The sequence below is a fragment of the Zalophus californianus genome, chromosome 17 (assembly GCF_009762305.2).
Source record: "Zalophus californianus isolate mZalCal1 chromosome 17, mZalCal1.pri.v2, whole genome shotgun sequence".
Taxonomy (NCBI): Eukaryota; Metazoa; Chordata; class Mammalia; order Carnivora; family Otariidae; genus Zalophus; species Zalophus californianus.
Window position 1 is genome coordinate 41,901,612 of NC_045611.1, and position 21,592 is coordinate 41,923,203.

The following is a 21,592-nucleotide window of genomic DNA, read 5'->3' on the forward strand; positions in this document are numbered from 1 at the left end:
GTCTCCCACTGCCACCAAGAGAAGCCTCAGTACTGCCACACACACCGATTTGGCTTACACCCCTGCTCAGCTCCTCTGGTGGCTCACCTTGCAAAGTGAATCCACAGGCAACCCAAACTTTCCTCCCCCTTTCTTCTGGGCCTGAGCGATTTCACCAGCACCCCACATCTGGGGCCAGTCAGCCATGCAGAAGGAGCCAGAGCAAGTCTCCCTGTGGGAAATGGGAGGAATAGACTCTGCAGCCCGTGTTTTTACAGGATCCACAAGACAGCACATCTGAGCAGACCGTCATGGATGGAGAACGGGTCAAAATGGGAAGGGGCTCTCCAGACGAAAGCCGTGGTAGCCACGTTATAAAAGTGTAATGAGTGAGCCACAGAGCCAGTGTGCAGGGGTTACCACAAGTGAATGGGAAGAGAAGCCTGAGAACTTTCCACTGGTGCAGAAGTGGGAATTCTGAGAGAAAATATAAGGGCCAGAAGAGGCATCCCGGGGACCTGATATATGCAGAACAGGAATTTAAAAGGAAGGTCCTAAAGTAAAGAAAGGTTTCATTGTTCAGATTAAAGGACCGGATCCTAGTCCATCATGGGAGCTCATAGGGATGACTCCAGGCCTGTCTGCACAGCTTCTGGCCCGCCGTGGGTCACCCCATTAGCTTCTGTAACTGAAAAGGAAGCCACAGAGAGACTGGGGAGTGACATAATAAATAATAATATCACAGGTCTCAGATAACATGACCCAGGAGGATAAATGCTTGCCTCTGGGGAGTGACCAGTGAGATAAAAGGAGACACAGAGATGTGGCATGCCCGCTTGTGTGTGCAAAAAGCCACTGCTGCTGGCCTGTCCTTCATACACAGATCAGCCTTGCTGGTGGCCAAGCGGCTCCTGACTCCACAGAGCTGTTGCTGACATCACTGGACCTGTCACCTGGATCAGAGTCGACAGGTTATGTCCTCCTCCACCTCCTCTGGTCTGTGTGGGAGGTATAACAGCTTCTCTGCTCTACCCTTCATTGGCCTAAGTCAGAAGACACCTGATCTAAGTCTCACCACTTGAATCATGCGGTCCTCTGTAGCCCCCAACCTCTGCACTGACTACTGGCTGAAGAACTGTACTAACACAGAGAGCTCACACCTCTTCTCAAGGGGCCGCCTTCACCCGGGCCTCCAACCTGGCCGCCAAGGCTGGTGGGATTCTGACTCCCTTGGTATAGCCGAAGCCCAGGTCAGCACCAAGAAATGGCACCAATCCTCGGGAAATATTGTCACTCTCAAGAATAAGGACAGACTCCTATACACATCAAGTCAAGACAATTAAACAGTTCCCTAGAAAGGAGAAAGAAGACGATTTGCCCAAGATCTCTGGCAGCCATGGAGGGAATGACTTCATGGAACCAAGATCCAATACCAGTTAAACCATCCCTCGCAGAGGAGGCAACAGAAAAACTCTCCAATGTGCAAGGTCAAAGGACAGGCATTCAAGGAAAGGGAACACAGGGTACAAAACAGGGGTCCATGCTGGATTCAGTATGACAGCGCTCATTCTGAACAACTGTGATGAAAACAACTACAAAATAACACAAATGTTGAAAATAACTCATGGAAAGAGAAGTGAGACAGTAAGAAACCGGAAGGATGGAGGCGAGAGGAGGATAAAGAGTAAAACCATGCTAAACTTCTCCTTTTTCCAAGTCAGGAATCGATATTATTTGACTTGTTCACAGAGGTAGAGACCATAGAGAAATACAGGTCCTTTCTTCTTAATTTAAAAGTAATTCTACACCAAAAATGGGATGCACAGAACAAAGGAAACTTCACCAACTTTCCAGAATGACAGAAAACAATTTTTTTAAAAGATTTTATTTATGTATTTGATAGAGAAAGACACAGCGAGAGAGGGAACACAAGCAGGGGGAGTGGCAGAGGGAGAAGCAGGCTTGCCGCCGAGCAGGGATCCTGATGCGGGGCTCGATCCAAGAACCCCAGGATCATGACCTGAGCTGAAGGCAGACGCTTAACGACTGAGCCACCCAGGCGCCCCGACAGAAAACAATTTAAAAGCCAGAAAGGTGGTACAGAAACCAGAAAGCAGCGACAGATGCAAATGGCTTTCCTAACACCCAGGGGCCCTGCGTTTGGAACATGTAAACTACAGCTGATGAACAGAGTTAAAAGCAAGGAGTAAGCAGCGATATACCAGGAAAATGCAAAGTAAGAAAACATTTAATAGCAAAACCAGGAGCAGATAAAGTCAGATTCCACACAAAAAGGATTCTTAGGTCAAAAAGGGTTCCTGTAAAAAGGTAAAATACGTGATTAAAAAACATAACAATCCTCAACCTGTAAGCCTCAAACAACTTGGTATGGAAATGAGTAAAACAAAAATCTACTGAGAACCACAAAGAGGAATTCATAAAACTACCTCTCTTCATCCTAGAGAAAATGTCCAAAAATAGGGGAGGAGGCAGAAGACTGGAATAAGAAGAGAAAGTACATCCAAGTATATACTCTAAAAATAAAAAGTTAAAATTTTCCAATAAATGTTTAATGTTTCACTTTATTCCATAAAACACCGACAAAACTATTTCTAAATAGGCCACAAAGAAAAATCTCAAAACTAAGAAAAATAAAATTTACACAGACATTCTCTAACTTCGATGGAAACTAACAACCAAAAGTTAACCAAGAAAATTAACCAACCACATCTATCTGGAAATTAGAAGAAATGCTGTTAGTTCATTTCTTAGGTCAAACATCAAATCACCAAAACTTCTTAGGACATGGTAAAGGCAGCATTCAAGAATATTTGAGCCAAAATTCATTTATTACTCCCTGAGAAAAGGATAGGGAAAAAAAGCTAAGTTTCAACTGAACAAGTTAAAAGAGGACTGTTCAAAACAAGGTCAGGAAGGAAGGAGAAAGGAATGAGGAATAAAACTGGGGATCTAGGAGTTAGACCAGCAGTGGAGCAGATGACGACATTTGGAAGATGACTGTATGGAAAGATCAACAAAATGGCTATGATTATGGCAAAGCTCCTCCATATAGAAAAAGCAGACACACAGGCAGGAATGAGAAAGGGGAAAAAAAAAAAAAGAAAATGATAAAAAGGAAAAAAAAAAACCCTTCCAGGAAAATGTACTATATTGACTCTAAGAAGGATAAAGGATAAAGCCAGGCTGAAACAATCCCTTAGGAAAACCTGAAAAGTTATCTAAGAAATCCTCCCCCAAAGAAACAGTACGCTCTGACAGTATCATAGGACTTCTTTCAATGTTCAAGGAACAGACAAGCCCCTCTGCTTTCTTTTTTCTTTTTTTAATTTTTTATTTTAGTTCCAGTATAGATAACATCTGGTGTTATGTTAGTTTCAGTTTTCATTCAACAATCCTATACACGACCCAGTGCTCTTCACAAGTGCCCTCCTTAATCCCCTTCCCCTATTTCTCCCAACCCCCTTAACCATCGGTTTGTTCTCTGCAGTTAAGAGTCTGTTTCTTGGTTTGTCACTCTCTCTCTTTTTTTCTCCCCTTTACTTGTTTGTTTTGTTTCTTAAATTCCACATAGGAGTGAGATCACATGGTATTTATCTTTCTCAGGCTAACTTCTTTTGCTTAGCATTATACTCTCTAGACCCATCGTGTTGTTGCAAAGTCCCTCTGCTTTCTAAACTGTTCTAGAAAACAGAGAAATTTGGAGAACTTCTCAAATCACAATCTCAAAAACGCTGATCTCAAAATACGGCAAAAGAGTTAAAAAAAATGTATAGCTCAAGCCCCTATTTTGAATCTTTAATAAAATGCTAGTAAAGAGTAACCACAAAATCATCATGATGCTGCTGCCTGGTCTATATACTGTCCATGTGCTGATTCACTGAATCCTCCTAACCACCCTATGAAGTGCTCTTATTATCCTTTCCCCAGATGAGGAAACTGAGGCACAGGAAGTGGCAGAGCTGGTACTCAGACGCAGGACACACCAGTCTCTAGAGACCATGCTCTAACCACTGCTATATATTGCCTCCCTATTTCAGTCCTGCGGCGTATCATGGCAGCAATCTGCCACGATGAAGGGGGGTTATGTGCGAGGGACGCTACACCAGCTCCACACTAGAAAGTCTCTGTGTAAAATTCATCTAAGGTAACACCTAGTGCCCGATCTTGGTACGTGAGGTCACGCTCTGGTCAAAGGAACCGGGGCTCCCTCTGGAAACGGCTCATTCTGGGGCTGGGGCGGGGAACATACAAAATGAGCCTGGAGTGGCCTGCAGTGCGGTTAAAGCAAGGCAGGGCTCAAGAAGCAAAATGACTGGGGGTGGATGATGTCGGAGGGACACAGGAGCCAAATGATGGAGCCTCCAATGCCCAAAGCGAGAATGACGTGAGCAAGAAAATAAGTAATATTGGATTATAACTCAAAGTATAAAGTAAGCATCTATGGGTCCATGTAGGTATGAGTAAATAAGTGATTGAAGAAATACATGAACGGGGAAGAAGAGATAAACGCCCTATACAGCAGAATCACAAATAGTGTATTTAGATACTCCCCCACCAAGGGGACAGAACATAACTCCCCGCTCTTTAGGCGTGGGCTGGCCAGTGACTTCCTTCAACAAGTACTGTACGGAAGGTGGGAAAGAGCAACTTTCCAGTGGAGAAACTTGACAAACTGCCTCAGGGAGGTGATCAAGATTAACACCGGTGGTAAGTGAGGTTCACAGAATGTACCCCGATACGATGTGGTGCACGCAACACTCTTCCTCTGTGGTCTTCCTCCCAATGACCCATGACCTCTATCTAAACTCTGAGAAAAACATCAGAAAAACTAAAATGGAAGGACCTTGTACAAAATATCTGACCAGTCCGCCTCAAAACTGTTAAGGTCATCAAAAGTAAGGAAGTCCGAGAAACTGTCACAGCCAAAAGGAGCCTAAGGAGACAGGACAGCTAAACACAGTGGGGGTCCTGGGTGGGATCCTGGAACAGAAAGAGTATCGGGTAAAATGTAAGGAAACTGTAATAAAGTGTAGACTTCAGATGATAATAATGCGTCAATATTGTTCATGAGCTGTGACAAATGTGCCACAGCCATGTTAATGATGGGGGTGGGGGGTGGGGTAGGTGGCAGCTAGCTCATATTCCTGTAACTTTTCTGTGATCCAAAACGATTACAAAATTAGAAGTTTATCAATTGCCTGAAACACATACGCACAAAAGGCCAAGGGAAATGCCAAAAAGGCACCTGACAATATTCAACATCCTCTCCTGATAAAATCTCCTGGTAAGCCAGGGAGAAAACACTACTTCCTTAAAGTGATGATATATATTTATCAGAAGTCAACAGTCAGAATCGGGTTCAGTGGTGAAATACTACAGGAAAATCCATAAAGAGGCCACCGCTCCTACTTACTGGGATTCTCAGGGGGCAATTCGCCAGCATTTGAAAAGGAAATGCCTATGTCCCTTGGCTTTGTTCCCAAAAGCTCTGATTAGGGCTGCATCGACCAGGCTGCATATTTGCAGGAAGCCTTTGCCTCTGATTCTTTGTCCACCCTTCTGGCTGGATACCAGGCTGCCTTGAACCCTAAATGTACCCATTTTCCAGTTACTCTTACAGGCAAAATGAGCTACCCTGGCTTTAAGCCCCAGAGCCCTACACCCCTTTCAGACACAGGCTCTGCTGAACCGCAGAGAGAGAGCTACTCCCTCCCGTCACGTCCGGTCGTGTGCACAGAGCAGGCTGGGGGGCACACGGGATCTGCCCTGCCCAGTATGGGGTGGTCCAGGAAGAGGTACAGCCTGTTCTGAACACGGAGGAATCATCTTTCCCAGGTGGCCCTGGCTCTCGGAAAGGGCTCAGCTCACTGAGGTGCGGCCAGCTGGGTGCAGTATTCGTGGGCTGCCTTCCTGACAGGGGCGGCAAACAGAGGGGTTTCCTGACCCGTCTCATGGTAGGCCATGTGTGGCCTGCCTCCAACAGCCAAGGAAGCACTGGCAGGAAACCTGCATCAGCCTCACAACACAAGGCAAAGAGCAGGTTCCACCATGCCTGGACCTGGGGTCTCAGCGGGCCCTTTTTGAACAAACCACGCTGTTGCTTCATCCCTTAAAATGGCCAGCAGAGAGAGGATGTCTACTGTGGAGGGGACAGGGCACTGCCCATGAGAGTGACCAGGCCCCTGGAGAAGGCTCATCACATCCATTCTCACCCGTCAGGGCTCAGGGTCAGAGGCTGCTTGGACCCACACCTGCCCCAAAGGCCCCAAGCGAAACTCCAGCACCTTCATGGGGGAAGGTAAACTGTGGGTGGCCTCACTGATGCCCAGGCTTGCCTAGGCTGAGAGCACACTAGGTCAGACCATTCCCAGGTGACTAAAAGCTGCACAGAGAACCTGCACAGGTTCTCCAGAACCTCCCAGGAGGAGGAAAATATGGGCCTTTTGGTGACATCCATCACCAATGAAACCTGGATCCTCTGCATGACCCAGGAGGGGCACAGCCAGAGCCAAACACGGTCATGTCTGACCACCATGCCCAGCATGCCAGGCAGGGAGAGCCCTGGGCAAGACCAGAGCGGGGCATGCCAGTCCAGGCACCTGAGCGATGGCCCTTCAGTGATTACAGCGCACCAGGAGGGATGGACAAAGAAGAGGGAGCAAATCTGAGAAGGGTCAGTGGTCTCCAGAGACCTGGAAATGCAGCCCCTGCAGATGTAATGGAGAAGCCAGTCCCATCATCTGGGAGCAGGGGGGCCTGTGGGATCTGTGGGGGAGCTGGGAGTGAGAGATGAGCTCAGGGGTCAACTGTGTCGGGCGAAGCCTAGGGCTTGGGTTGGGGGTGGGATAGGAAAAAGCAGCTTATCTGTGTCAGCAACCTGTGCTTTCTACAGCTGTAATCACAACGAGTTAGTAGGCTTGTGGTTGTGGAGTTTCCTATAAACTCTCCCATCTTCCAATTATCCTCAGTGGAGTTAAATTTTTTTAATCCTCAAAAAAGATTTAAAAAATGGCTTTAACAACATAGCAAGGGTTTTACAACTTGCTCCCTGGGGTGGGTAAATTGAAAGATCAGCTACTTGACCCAGCACCCCACAGCTTATGTGGAATGTGTGTGTGTGTGTGTGTGTGTGTGTGTGTGTGTGTGTGTGTGTGTGTGTGTGTGTGTGTGTGTGTGTGGCATATATGTCTATGGTATGTGAGTGTGGTATGTGGTGGGTATGTCTCTGAATGTGTGATATATGTGTATGTGGTATGTGTACAGTACATGCGGGGTACACGTGTGGTGTATATGGGCGGTATATGATGTGTGTGTGGTGTGCATGGTGTATTGTGTAACTGTGTGTGTGTCCATGTGGTGTGTGTGATGAGGTGTGCATATAAATGGTGTATGTGTGGTATGTGTGATGTCAGTGGGCAGTGTCTGTGTCTGCGGGGTGTGTCTGTGTGTGCAGTGTCGGTGGTATCTGTGTGTGTGTGGACGTGTTGTCAGTGGGTGGTATCCCTGCATGTGTGGATGTGTGTGGGGTCAGTGGGCGTGTTTGCACGCACGTGGGCGCACAGGGTCAGGGCGGGAGACTCCGTCCCCTCGGCCCTCAGGCTGCCCCCCCCACTTCCCAGCCCTGACTCAGTGGGCACACTGCACACACAGGAGGTGCCTCGCTCCGTCCGGCCAGAGGGCAGGGAAAGGCAACGGGCCCTCAGCAAGCACAGATGGGCAAGTGCTTTATTAACAAAGGACTGGAAGAAAACAGGAGGCTACCGGCATGGGCTGTTGCCTGAGACAGAATGGCAGAGCGAACCCAGGCCTTGTCGACGACCTCCAGGCAGGGTTGGGGGTACAGGAGGACCCCGGCCCGGGGAGTGGGATGGCCCAGCTGTCCCCCTGCACACCTAGCAGACCCTCCGCCTTATAACGCCCTCCTACAACCCCCACGGAAGCTGTCACGGGAGGGCCCAAAATGCCCCAGTCCCAGCCTAGAGAGAAAGATGGCATAATTTCAATTAAGGTCCCAGGCTGTCAAAAACATCGTTATTAATCTCTTTGCGGCAAATGTGAGCCGGGACCTACTTACACAGCCAATTGAGCATGCTCTAAATTAGTGTTTGCAGGTAACGGATTCAGCTGCCAGCCCCACGCCAGCCGGGTACAAGCTGGTTACGCCACTGACATGAAAGAATATGAGTCGGTAAAATGGATTGCCTGATTGGGCCTGCAGTCAGATGCTGTTAGTGCCCGATTTACCCACACATTAACGTCTCATTGGTTTAACACAATTTACTACACCTCAATCGCGGAAAATGATTTTCATTTCCTCTGAAAACCCTACTCACACGCACAACACAAAGGAGGAGGGGTCTTAAAAAAGCCATCAGCTAACTTTCTTTTTCTTAACATGCCCTCAAGATTTTATAATAAGCCTTTGATAATAAAACAACAAAAAACGAGGCTTAGGACCTTAGGTTCGCAGGCCAGCCTCTCTTAAGCTTGAGTCTGAGCACCACTGCTTGAGGCTGTGCCCTCTTTTGAGAAAATCAGCCCCATCTCAGCCTCCGGTCCCCTGCTCTCACCCTGCCTCTAGTCCTGACACACGAGTCCCTGCTCTTCTTGCCTTGTGTCCCTCTGTGGGGCTGGTGCTGGCCATGCTCCTGAGAGAACATTCTAGGGATGCTCTTTTGACCCCTTTGGGTCAGCGGCCTGCATAGGAGTCTGGCCGCCCTGGGCCTTCCTGGGCATCGGTCCAGCCTGCGTTACAAGGGCCACACCCCGCAGGGAAACAACACCTGCTCTAGAGGAGATTTTATACTCCCCACCTAGTTACAAAAAGAATTCTAAAAGTTCACAGTGGTACAGAGGACAGCAAAAAATAGCTCAGGACATTTCCTTCTGTCTCCCATCCATCCAGCCAACCCCCACACGCATACTTCTTGACACCAACTGCGGGGCCGACACTGTGCATAAAGGAGACCGGACTTCAGGAAGCCTCCAGCCTCCCAAGGCCGCAGACCACAAAACTGTGTCACAGAGCCACCCGGGCAGTGACAGAGAGACACGCCTGTGGGGAGGAAGCTCAGGGCAGAGAGAAGTTGGCCCCTTGCTCACCACTGCAAAATGCCCCCACGGGCTTCGGCTGGCACTGGCCGTAGGGAGCGCCCTCGTCAAATCTGGCCAGGGACACCCCAAGATGTCTCAGGACAACCATCTTTCCACCACCTCTGGGGGTGACCCCGGTCTGCCCCCACCAGTCACCCTGACCACCTGTCCTTCAGGAACAGACCCCGTCTCTTGTTCTCATCTTCTCTGCCTCAGCTGTTCCCCAGCGCTGTCCGCAGTCCAAGCCTGCACCCCAGGAGGGTTCCCGCTCTCAGCTCTCAGGGCAGGTACCGCTTCCCTTGCGTACCTCCTACAGCCAGCCGTGGGAGGGCAGGGCATACAGCAGGCGCACAACAGTGCACACACCTGGCGCGTCCAGTTGAGGCACTCGGTAATGCCACTCGGCACCCTCAGGGGGGCTCTGGCGTGAGCGTCAGGCTCATTTCCCCTGATCCACAGAGGAGGCAGCCATGGGGCCGGGGGACTGGAGGGTGGGGGGTGCCCAGCAGTTTGAAGACAAAGCTCAGCTTAACAAAGGCCCCTTCACACAACCGCCAAAACTGCATGTGTAGACTCTGGATCCCAATACAGACAGACCAGCGTGGACTAGGTATTGATAAGATTAAGGAATTACTGTTAATTTGGTTAGATGTGATGATGACGCGGTGGTTTTGTAAAGGGCAAAAATCCTCAACTGGAGACACCTACTTCTGGGCAGCTGAACTGACATGACGTCCGGGGTTTGGTTTTAAATATGACGACAAAACAAGGAGAAACAAAAACCTTGGTGGGGACTTCGAGGTTCATTATCCTCGGGGGGTGGTGGATATTCGAAATTTCTCATAATTTCATAATTCAAATCTGATATTTGAAATTTCTCATAAAAAGAGAAAAAAGACCTCCACGCCCTGGGTGGGGGTGTAGGGAGCCGGCAGAAGTATTCCGAGGGCCCCCGGCCAGAGCTTACAGGCAGGCCCGGCTGGGCGGCAGCGGGCTCAGGCTCTGGACCCAGGGGGGGTCCTGCCAGACCCGGGAGCCAGCTTTGGAGCTAGACTGCTGGCAGCTGAGGACACAAGGCCACCAGCATGGAGAGGATGGCAGGGCTCCACTCTGGGGCAAGCCAGTCCTGCTCTAATTTCTGGGTTATTTTCGTTTGATGCATAGCCATGGGCCAGTTCAGCTGGGAAGAGATTTGTGGGGCAGTGCCAATCTGGGGGACCGCTGCCCGGCCCACCTCCCAGGTAGCCCCGCAGACCTCCCCCATCCCAGATCCTGGTGGGGGTGAGGACCCTCGGACTAGCAGAGCAGATACCGCACTGCAGCAGACCATGTGAAGGCAGAGGCTGGGACAGCTCTGTGTGCCCGTCCCCATCCTCCTCCAGCGTGACAGAGCTGGCTCCCTGAGGAAGCTCTTGTCCCATGCCCCCTCCCAGGACGCCACAGCAATGAGTGTCCTCAAGGCCATGTTAACCTCCTCCTACTTGGGGTAAGAGGAGAGAAATACAGACGCCCTCTGTTCCGGACTCCTTTCAGGGTGAGACTTTGAAAAAGATGCCTCTCCCCAAGCCACAGGATGGTGAACATACATGCCCGCTGTGCCCACTGCGGACTCTGTGTGCACCTCGCCCTCACCACACACTGACAACGTGGGCAGGCCAGAAAGGCTGGGAGGGGCATGAGGAGGCAGAGCGGGCCCTGAGGGCACCCAGGTGGGCTCTACAAAGTGGGGAAGGGGGGGCAGCACCAAGCTCCTGCAAGGCCAGGTCGGAAAGGGCAGCCCAGAACGGAGGTGGCGGTAAAGGTAAAACTCTTTTTTCTTGTACTCACAACACTCTGACACCAAACGTGTGGGTTTTCCACACCAAGCAATTTTCTAATTCTCTGTGGTCACCAGCTGGATGTCCTACAATTTAATTCTGACACTAACTGCCAGAGTCAGCACAGACCTCCCAGGTTAAGAGCTCAGTACTTATGACTGACTGGCTATAAACTGGGGGTTTCCATGACCCCTTCCTTGGGTTTGACCATTTGCTAGAATGGCTCACAGAACTCAGGAAAGTGCTTTACTTACTATTAGCACTTTATTAGAAAGGATACAACTCAGGAAGAGTCAAACAGAAGAGAGATGCACAGGGCAAGTTGTGGGGGAAGGGACAAGGAGCTTCTGTGCCCCCCTCCCCGCCGCCTGCCACCCTTCTGGCTCTCCCACTGCTTAAGGTTTCTGTGGAGGTTCTGTTCCGTGGGCACGGCTGAGTAAGTCACTGGTCAGAACTCCACCTCCGGCCACTCTCCCCTCTCCCTGGAGTTTGAGGGCAGGGCTGAGAGTTCCAACCCCCTAATCTAGGGGTTGGTTCCTCTAGCAACCAGCCCCCACCTTCTAAGAGTCACTCAGGTGCGAGTGAATAGGGCTTATTATGAATAAAGAGACTTTCACTGAAGGAATTCCAAGGGCTCTAGAAGCTCTGTGCCAGGAACTGGGGGCAGAGACCAAATAGGCATTTCTTATTCTGTCACAGGGGGAGAACTGGCTGCCTCTTCAGTGTCCTCTCCCCAGCGGGGCTTCCAAACAGTACCATCACTGGGGGGAGATGGCCTGGGGGGCCTCCGGCCTCCGGACCTGGGCGGGAGGAGAGCCACCGCGGCAGTTTGGGTCTGACCCCAGGGCGTCCTCAGGCGATGGCTCGGCACGTGCTGCTCATCACCTGAGGAAGCCCTGGGGTCAGACCCAAAGAGGGAGGGTCCCAAGCGCAGAGTGGGGCTGAGGAGCTGGCCAGGTCACACCCATCGCGGCTGGGCCACCCCAAGAAGTGCTGGGGGGTGGGGGGCAGGGGCAGTGGCTCGCTGTGGGCCTAACTGGAGCCGAAGGCCAATGTAATTCTCTAGAACACTTTATGAGCCACTTAACCATTCCTCGACCCAGTCGTCCAAGCACAGCTGACGTAATGGCAATGTTAACACATAAAAATGGCAAGCTGCTTTACTAGCGGCTTTCAGAGTCACAAAAGCAGCTATTTGGTGAAGTTTCCCGCAAACTGCAGAAACAAAGTCCAAGTGGGGAATGATGGGGCACTAAACCATCCCGAAAAGTCATCAAAGACCATTATCATCAAACACTGTGCCCAGAGCCAGGCAGGTGGTCACAGTCCGAAGACAGACACCCTGCCCCGGTGCCGACGCCCCACTCAATTCTGCACACGGGCCTGTGGTGCTCATCTGGTACTGGCTGGGGGAACATCAATTACTGTTTTTCACATTTTAATTTTATCCAGAGAAACACAGCAGCTTACCTCTCCATCTCATATTCTTTCATTCCCACTTTTACGGCCTTCATTACCTGGAAGATGGATATTAAGCAAAGACATTTGTATTAAGGAGATAAGTAACACTGCCTTATAAATAATGTATAGCAGTTTTTCAAAAGAAACTCTTCTTTAAAAAAAAAGAATGGTATGGGTGCACAGTGGTGCAGACACGTAACGAATTCGAACTTTTTTAAAGCTCCAAGAGCCATACAGTTTATTTAAACCACTCTGGAGCCCTTCCATTTGGGAGCCCGTGAGCACCTGGCACCAAGCTACACGGCCGGCTCAGGCGGCGGCCAAGATTTAACCAAGATGTCTGGTGAATACTTAATGCTCGGAAAGCGATGCCTAGCCTAAAAGGTTTCCTTTGTTTAGCTGTCATAGAACACACAGAAAGTGAATTCATGCAAGAAACTGTGGTCCCCAAACGACCCTTGTCTGTCTCCGGACACAAGGCTGTGACTGTCACTACACAGGCACCAAGCTATCCCAGTCACCCTGAACGTCCTACAAGAAATACACTTCCTTATTCGCTCTTGCTCCTCAGGTAAAGTGGGAAGGTTTGGGAAAAAGCCGCATGAGAGAGGCTGTTTTTAGAAATGGACAGTAATCACTGTGCCTGAATGATGGGTAAGGACAGGAGAGTCTTTAAAAGGAGCTGGAACTGCTGGAGTGCCAGGAAGGAGAGCCCCATGCTCTGAGCGGGGACTTCTTGCTGGGAAATGTCCTCAGGGTGGGTGCCTTAAGGTGAGGGACTGGGGCAGAACCTCTGCTGTCCCTGCCCTGCCCCCACTGGGGAACAGAAAAGAGCCATGACCACATCTCTGCCGGAAACAACGCTTGCTGCCTACTCACATGGCACCCGGGACCGGAGCCACCACGGGACCGTCCATCTCAACGAGGCCCTCCCACCCCACTCAGAGCCCTGCTGCTTGCCCGCTCCGGCGAGTCCGTGCCCAGCTTACCTCCCGGTGGGCCTCGCTGGAGATTCTGTTGGTGTAACGCAAAACCTCCAGCTCCATGTCCGTCTTAAAGACCCGGCTTCAGAGAGAAGAATAAAGGGACAAGTCAGTGATGCCCAGTGTCAGGGACTAGCCGGACCCCCCCCCCCCCAGGGAGACCTCAGGGCCCACCATACCCGGCACAGCCTGGGAAGCAGCACACGGCTGGCTTGTGCCCAGCCAGGCCACCGGGGCATGGGGGTGGAAGGGCCACAAAGCCCCAGAAGTGATACGCTGCACTAAGCACTGCCCATCCTGGTCTCATGCCAGGCTTGGGTGTGCAGGCTGTTTCTAGTTCTGCGGTTTCTGGAAACCGCTGTGGGTGCTGGACGAAGCCTAGATTCTGCAGTCAGACATGTCCTGCCTCACTGAGACTCAGTTTCCCCATCCATAAAATGGGGATAAAATCTACCTGGCGAGGAGGCTGTTGGACCTGAATCAAGTGTGCCTGACTCCCAGGACTCTGCCCAGTTGGCTGAAGAGGGTTACCGTTTCCTCCCACCCCACCCACCCGCCCCTGGGAAAGCCGAGGAATCCTCCTCCACCTCAGTCAGGCCCCCTGCGGGATCCAGGGATGGAGGTGGGAACAGTGGGTGGTGCAGCCACTTCCAGCCATGAGTGCAGGGAAGAATGTGGAAAACAGCCAGTCTGCAGAGAGGAGGAGACAAGGAACAGACAAGAGAAGGGGGCTGTGTGGGGCAGGCAGGCACAACCAAGAGGCCCTGCACTCCTTCCGAGACTCAGCTGTACCTCCTGCAGCTGGACTCTGAGGGTCCTGGGGGCCCTCACAATAAATCCATGCTAATCTGCCCAAATGTGGTCAGGTTTCTGGTCTTTGCGATCAACCTCATTGCCAAGTACGACTCAGCTAGAGAAGCTACGTAAATATTTGTTTTCAACCTCCACTTCAGATGAGCAACTCCAGGCCATGGGGCATTTCAGTGGCAGCTGTGACCAGTCATTAAGAGCTCAGCGTCCTTGATGCGTGCCCTGTGGCCAGCTCTGCGTCCTTTACCCAAGGTGACACACCTTCACCAATGCTCCCACATGGCCGCCTCTCCCTCTCGCGAAGGGAACACACTCAAGCACCCTGCAGATAGGCAAAGCCAGAGTGTCTGATGATGGCAGACCACTGCCTGCCCCCCGCCCCCCCCATTCACTCTCTCATCCAGCCGCTGTCTGCGTCCTGAAGCTGGACCAAGGCCAAGGACAGCAGCGAAGAAGCTCCCACCTCCATCAGAGGCAGCAAACCTCTGGGGACTTCACAGAAGCAGCCCAAGCCAGCCACTGACTCACACCGTCTCCATGGTGCCATCCAGCTGGGACAGCCAGCCATCTGTCACAGGGAAGTGACGAAGGCATCTTGCAGCACTGTGACGCCCTCCTAAGACCGTAAAACCTTCTGGGGAATGTGGAAAAGATAAACCCTTTGGCCCAGTGAGACTTTTTCCACATGAATAGCCTTTCTTTCCTGAGGAAGCAGACCCTGAAGCCTGACACTCAGCTCTTTATCATCAGAAGGCGTCTCTGATTCCCTACCAGGGGGCCGGGAGCGGTCCCACCTGGGGAACAGGAGCTGCTTCCTGTGCCCTGGAGGTGAGGGTCCAAAGACTGGGCAGCACTCGGATGAGCAGCTCAGCTCCTGAGGCCCAAATCCACTCATAGGATAACCTAGCAGCCCCTGCTGCTTCACTCCCCACTGCCACCTGCTCAGTCCAGCCCAAACAACTGGTATGCGGGGAGTGGGCTCCTCTGTTCTCAGGTGCAGTGATGACCAGAAATGACAACACAGTGGGGAGCCAGGTCCAGGCTGTGCTCACCCCCAGTCCTCTGCCCCTCTATTCAGCTTAGATCCCTGGTTCATCCTGCCAACATTTCAGACCCCAAGGCCCTGTGCCCACACAGCCATATGGGCTCGGCCAAACCCCCACGAGGGATGAGGCAGAGCCTGGGCCTGCTGCAAGCATGATCCGGGGCCACAAGGGCTGCAGGAAAATCCGCGACTGGGCAGTCGGCATAGTCAGCTCCCAGTCACCAGCCCCACCGGTCGGCACCATCTCAGGTCTGCTCTGACCCGCTGGGGGACATGCAGACCTGGAGGGTTCCTCTCAACTTTGTCTCCCTCAGATCTCTCCCCTCCCTTCCCTGGGTCTCCGCCGCTTGTCAGCGGACGAATGAACCCTATCCACTCCTCTCCAGACCCCCAAGCCTTGCCCTCCACGCTCGGGTTCTCCTTCCCCACCCACTCACAAGGGAAGGAGTGGAGCAGGCTCAGCACCCCAACATACCCAGCTGGGCTCAGAGCCCACGTGGCCCCTATTCCTGGGAGCTCCATGACCACCCACTTCCCCTTCCTCCTCCTCCTCCGGGCAAGCTCTATCCCCCACTACCCTGCCACTTTCCAGAAGGGAAACCATAACCACCTTTGCTTTGGGAGGGGAGAGAGAGCTGCTTTTATGTTTCATCTCAACCCTCTCATCCATCTCCTCCCCTCCCCTCTTCTCCCTTCGGCCTACCCCACCCCCACCCTGCCAGCCCCCATCTCACCAACGTGTGGGAGAAGGACTCCAGGCTGCCAAATCCAGAGGCAGTCCATGACCGCCGAGAGGAAGCACAGGGAGCCCTGGATCCTCTGGCACCACTGGGCTGCTACCCCTCCTCCATCTCCCTTCCCTGCTCCCAAAGCCCAGTCTCTGGCACAGGGCTCTCCGCTGCACCTGCCCCTGTAAGCCCCCCAGGCTCCTACAGCTCAGCCTGACACAAACTCCCCCACCTCACCCCACAGCTCCGCCACACCCCTGCTGCTTCAAACAGACACCTGCGCATCATCCCAGACACCTTCGTGTCATCCGTCCACTGCTCCCACATCCAAGTGACAACCAAGGGCTTCAATTCTCGGCGCTACAACCTCTCTCAGACCCTCCGTTTCTCTCCATCCAGACCCCACCGCCTCCAGCCTGGACAACTCTCCGGCCTCTTCTTGCCTCCAGGCCTCTGTGCTCACTGACAGCAGCTGGGGATCTTTAGGAAACACAAATGTGACCATGCTTTTCCTTGCTTAAAAGCTTTGGGGACCTCTAAATGTCCTCGGGATGGAGTTAAAACTACTCACGAGCCTTCCCATGCCTGTCTCCACCACCTACCTCCCCTCAGCCCCACAGCGACTCTTCTGCTCAGGCCCTTTCACCTCTAGCTCCCACCCGAACCACACCTTTCCCGAGGTGGAGGAGGGGCTCCCCCATACCCCTTCCCTACGTTTCCAGGGCAGTCTATGGGTATCCTTGGAGAGCTACCACACGCGTGACTCTTTTTAAAGTCTCTTCCCAAAAAGGCCGTGGTCCTGGGGGGCAGGGTCGCCGCACCCCAAGGGCTTGGCCCAAAACAGACACGCAGGAACCAGGATTAGAAAGAGTACCTGGGCATTGCACCAAAGCTGGAAAATGCCTTACTTCCAAAAAGGAGAGCTCATGGCTCTTTTCAAAGAAGAAAAAGAGGGTTCCTCCACCCCACCTTGGGGAGTTTGGCAGACATCGTGGGATATGGCTCAGCCAGGCCTGCCCTGCGCAGGACAGGGGCACAGCCTGCCCGGGCTCCAGCAGCCCAAACTGCCACAGCCAACGCCCTGCCCTGAGCCACAGAGCGAGGAAGAGGCAGCCCTAAGAGTTGAACCCCAGGAGCCCACTGCACAGGCTCTCCCCACAACCCCTCCCTGCAGTGGGAGCACCCCAGTCTACAGAGGGGCTGGGAAAAGCAGGCCACCAGCTTCTCCAAGGAGACTTGGTGCCCAAACCACACTCTCTTCCCATCAGAGACGCCAGCACTTTGACCACTGATGCTGAGGCCTGCTTTCCTTCCTAGTTTGAATTTGTGGAAGATGACAAACCAGGACTTTACCTGGTTTACTCAGGACTTATTTTTAAGTCATGTTTAAAAAAAAAAAAAAATCAAACTGAACCAGGACAAATTATGCCATAAAGGCGGTTCTCCAACAAAACCGGCCTGGCCCAACTGAATCCGAGCTTTAAAGGCCCTGAGAACAGGTGTCTGCCGTGTGCCGGCTGACCTGATTATCCATAGGGCACTCTGGGTCTAAGTCTTGCCCAGGTGCCAGGCATCCAGCCTGGCCCAGTTCTCTCCAGGACGCAAGCACCAGAAACACTTTTTAAGATGACTGTACAAAATAACAAAACCTTCCAGCATTCAGCAGTTTCTCCCTATCTTCAGGAAGGACTGAGCACCCTGAGTCTGATGAGGCTATTTCTATGACTCCTGGACACGAAAAGATAAGGAAGAAAGGATTCCACCACGGTCCAGCTTCCGCTGTCCCAGGCCCTCCAGAGTGAGGGCTGCCTAGGGTCATACTCAGCCCGAGCCTCGTCTGGCCCCAGCATGTGTGGGGTGGGGGTAAGAAATGTGATCTGCAAGTCTTCTATCCCCAGAACAGGACCAAGGCCTCCTCCTCCATGAGGCACCAGAGGACGCAGCTTTGGGACAGAACAACACAGATGCAGTTCACAAGTCTGGGCTGAGAACAACAGACTCTTTGACTAGCAAGAGGAGATGGCTGACATGTGCAGGCGATATAGGCCATCATGCACAGTCCCCTGGCCTGTGGCCCTGCCTGTGAGCATCAATGCACCCAGGGGGCCACTCACATGGCAAGGCAGCACCCCAGGCAGGGGAACAGAAGTGGGGGGAGAAGGCTCCTCCACCACATCAGGCCCAGAGTCCCCTGCAACAGGCTAGAAATGACAAAAACCAGACTCAGCTGAGATTTATTTGTGCAATCTGGTTTTTTTCCCCTTCAATATGCATAGGTCACAAAACTGCTTCTGGGCATTAAACCCAGGATTAAGACATTAATTAGCTGAGGTTTGAATTCTCCACTGATTAAAACAGTAGCAAGACAGGGGCGCCTGGGTGGCTCAGTCGGTTAAGTATCTGCCCTTGGCTCAGGTCATGATCCGCGGGTCCTGGGATCGAGCCCCCTCTCCCTCTCCCTCTGCCTTCCACTCTGCCTACTTGTGCTCTCTCTCTCTCTGTCAAATAAATAAAAAAAAATCTTTAAAAAAATAAACAAAATAAAATAGTACCAATACAGGATGAAGTATATTCAAAATCAGTCTCTAAGCATCAAAGTGCCACCGTGGTGAACAAAACCCATTTGAAGGGACAGGAATTCCATCTCTCCTGGAGATGAATGTGCAGAGGGGATGGTTCTGTGGGAGCCGGCAGGCAGGAACTCAAGGCCACAGGACCCCACGTCCATTCCTTCCACACCCCATGACCTGGTGCTACAAAGGACAAAATCCCAGAACAAGAGGGACAGAAAGGAAAGAGCTACTTGGAATTACATATCCTCAGGAGGCTCAATCAATAAGTCCTCTCAAAGAAATTGGAGCCATGAAGAAAATGGCGGTCTCGCTCAGCAGTGAGCTAAGTGTGCTTGAGACTTGACGTGGGCCAGGCAGACACGGGCTGCACACAGGGGAGGCATGGGAGGGTCCACCTCAATGTGCCGGCCCGGGGCCCAGCCGTGCCTTCCTTTCTGCCGGATGGCGCCCACACCCCACCTCCTGCCTTCTGGCATATGGTCATTCAAGGCCTCACTCTGCCCTAGGATCCCCACTGTCCACTCGGCTTTCTCGCTAACGTAGGGTTAAATGCCTCTTCCTCAGGAGACAAAGAGAGCAACCCAACTGAAATACTTTTCACACAGTCCAAGAATCTAGGTCATCATCTACGTATCTTTTCTAATTTGGGACATGTTACCCAGGACGCAGGATCCTGCCGTGCTTCTGCCCCTGAACCATCCACACCTCGCCATCTCCCGAGCACAGAAAAGGCAGGGAAGGAGAAACAGCTATGTTACTCCCCTGCCTGATTAACACACACAGGACACCTTCACTCTGTGTAATTAACAGTTCTAAAATCGGTGTGTGACTCAATTTAACACAGTCTCACTTAAAACCCAAGAAGGCACACGGCAACTGCTGACATGCTTGTTCTTCTGTGACGCTTCCAGAGGTACTTAACTGGAATCCCAGGCACGGAGCTATTAAGACGGTACAAAAGTATCTCCCTCTATTTCCTATCCTAACTTCAGATCAATTTAATCATCTGCGGAACAGGAGAGTGGAACCACAGCCTAAATTATGGAATTGAGACGCCTGCTCTCAAGTTTCAACTTTTGACCTCCACATTCGAACTGCAATACCCAGCATGAGAAATTATCAGTTATGATCTCATGTTTCCAGGAAAGAGTATGATTATAGAGGAATTTACAGGAAATCACAAAGGCACTGCTTGAGCGAATGAGAAACAATAAAGCAGTCACAGAGAGGAAATGAACGACATCCACAAAAACGAGGAAGGAAGCATCCTCTGTGCTGGGAGAGGCTGTTCCTTGCCTCTATCAGACCGGCCCTGGGAGGAATCCCAGACCCCCAGTCCAGTGGCTAACAGGGAGCTGGGGTATGTCAGTAGCAGGGGGTGTGGAGCGAGAGGAAGCTCAGCTGCACAGCCCCTGGCCTCCACCCTCACTATACCCTGGCCTCACACAGAGCCATACCAGGCCCTCCGAGCACCCCTGTGTCTCCCATGGCCAAGAGAGGACCGAGAGCACGGCTGAAAGTCAGGCAAACCCCCACCCCCATCCCCTCTAGGGTGCCCCTCAGATACACAAGGGGCAGCACAAGATCCTGGGACTACCTGCCCGGGCTCAGCTCCTGGCTTTTTCTCAGGCAAATCCCCTCCCTGTGCCTCAGCTTCCTCATCTGTAGAATGGGGATAATCAGAGCACCTAGCTTAGAGCATAAACAAAATACCTCTTTGAATAAGGGGACAAATGTCAAGTGCTTAGCACAGTGCCTTGTACACAAGAAGTCTCAAAAGGCGACAGACAGGGCGCCTGGGTGGCTCAGTTGGTTAAGCGTCCAACTCTTGATTTCGGCTCAGATCATGATCTCAGGGTCATGAGATTGAGCCCCCCATCGGGCTCTGCACTCAGCGGGGAGTCTGCTTGGAATTCTCTCTCCCTCTCCCTCTGGCCCTCCCCCTCACTCACGCACGCACACACACACACACACACACACACACACACACACACACACACACACACACTCTGTCTCTCTCTCTCTCAAATCAATTTTTTTTAAAAAAGGCAACAGACATTGTATTAAGCTGAGTTAGCACTTGACTTCTGTGGGAGCCGGCGGGCAGGAATTCAAGGCCACAGGACCCCATGTCCATTCCTTCCACACCTCATGACCTGGTGCTACAAAGGATAAAATCCCAGAACAACAAGAGGGACAGAAAGGAAAGAGCTACTTGGACTTACATATCCTCAGGAGGCTCAATCAGTAAGTCCTCTCAAAGAAATCAGAGCCATGAAGAAAATGGCGGTTTTACTCAGCAGTGAGCTAAGTGTGCTTGAGACTTGACGTCCACCAGGCAGACACGGGCTGCACATCAAGGGAGAGCACTTCTGCTTTGCATGTGAGGAAACCAAGGCTCAGTGCTATAGGCTGAATGAATATGGGTCTCCCTCCAAAACTGATACACTGAAACCTAAACTCCACTGTGTTGGTATTCAGAGGTGGGGACTTGGGAGGCAAACAGGTCATGCGGGCAGAACTCTCGTGAATGGGACTGGTGCCCTTATAAAAGAGACCCCAGAGAGCTCCCTGCCTCTTCTGTCCTGTGAGGACACTGTGGGAACATGGCCACCTAGGGATCAGGAAGTGGGTTCTCACCACACACCGAGTCTGCCAGCACCTCAGTCTTGGATTTCCCAGGTTCTAGAACTGTGAGAAACACATTTCTGTTGTTTATGAGCCACCCACCATGGTAATTGTTATGGCGGCCCGAATGGTCTAAGACACCTGGTGAATCTTCACAAGTTAGGTATCACTGCATAGCCACTGGCAGACGAAACTGAGGCTCAGAACACTTAAGCGACTTGCCGAGGGGACAGGCTAGGGTTAGCGTTTGGATGTGCCTGAGTGGAGGGCTTTTCTGTCACCGCAGGCAGCCCCCCTCCATGGGGCCTAGACAGAGCGGGTAATGAAAGCGTTCGGGACACAGGCACCCAAAGATGTGTCAATCATAAATTGTAAATTATGTCAATCATAATTTAATGTCACAGAAAACCCACTCTCCCGGAAACGAGGGACCAGCCTGTCATTCCACCCAGAA

At 51.8% G+C, this 21,592-nt stretch overlaps 1 protein-coding gene across 3 annotated transcripts in view; it reads right to left on the reverse strand.

The window, feature by feature from the left end:
- Positions 1-21,592, reverse strand: part of PEPD (peptidase D) — a 111,714-nt gene that overhangs the window by 53,099 nt on the left and 37,023 nt on the right. For all 3 annotated transcript variants that reach the window (XM_027618945.2, XM_027618943.2, XM_027618944.2), the window contains exons 8-9: positions 13,361-13,436; positions 12,381-12,427 (exon numbers count right to left, since the gene is read on the reverse strand). In XM_027618945.2, coding sequence (XP_027474746.1) covers positions 12,381-12,427; positions 13,361-13,436 — 123 coding nt within the window. The remainder of the gene's footprint in view (positions 1-12,380; positions 12,428-13,360; positions 13,437-21,592) is intronic.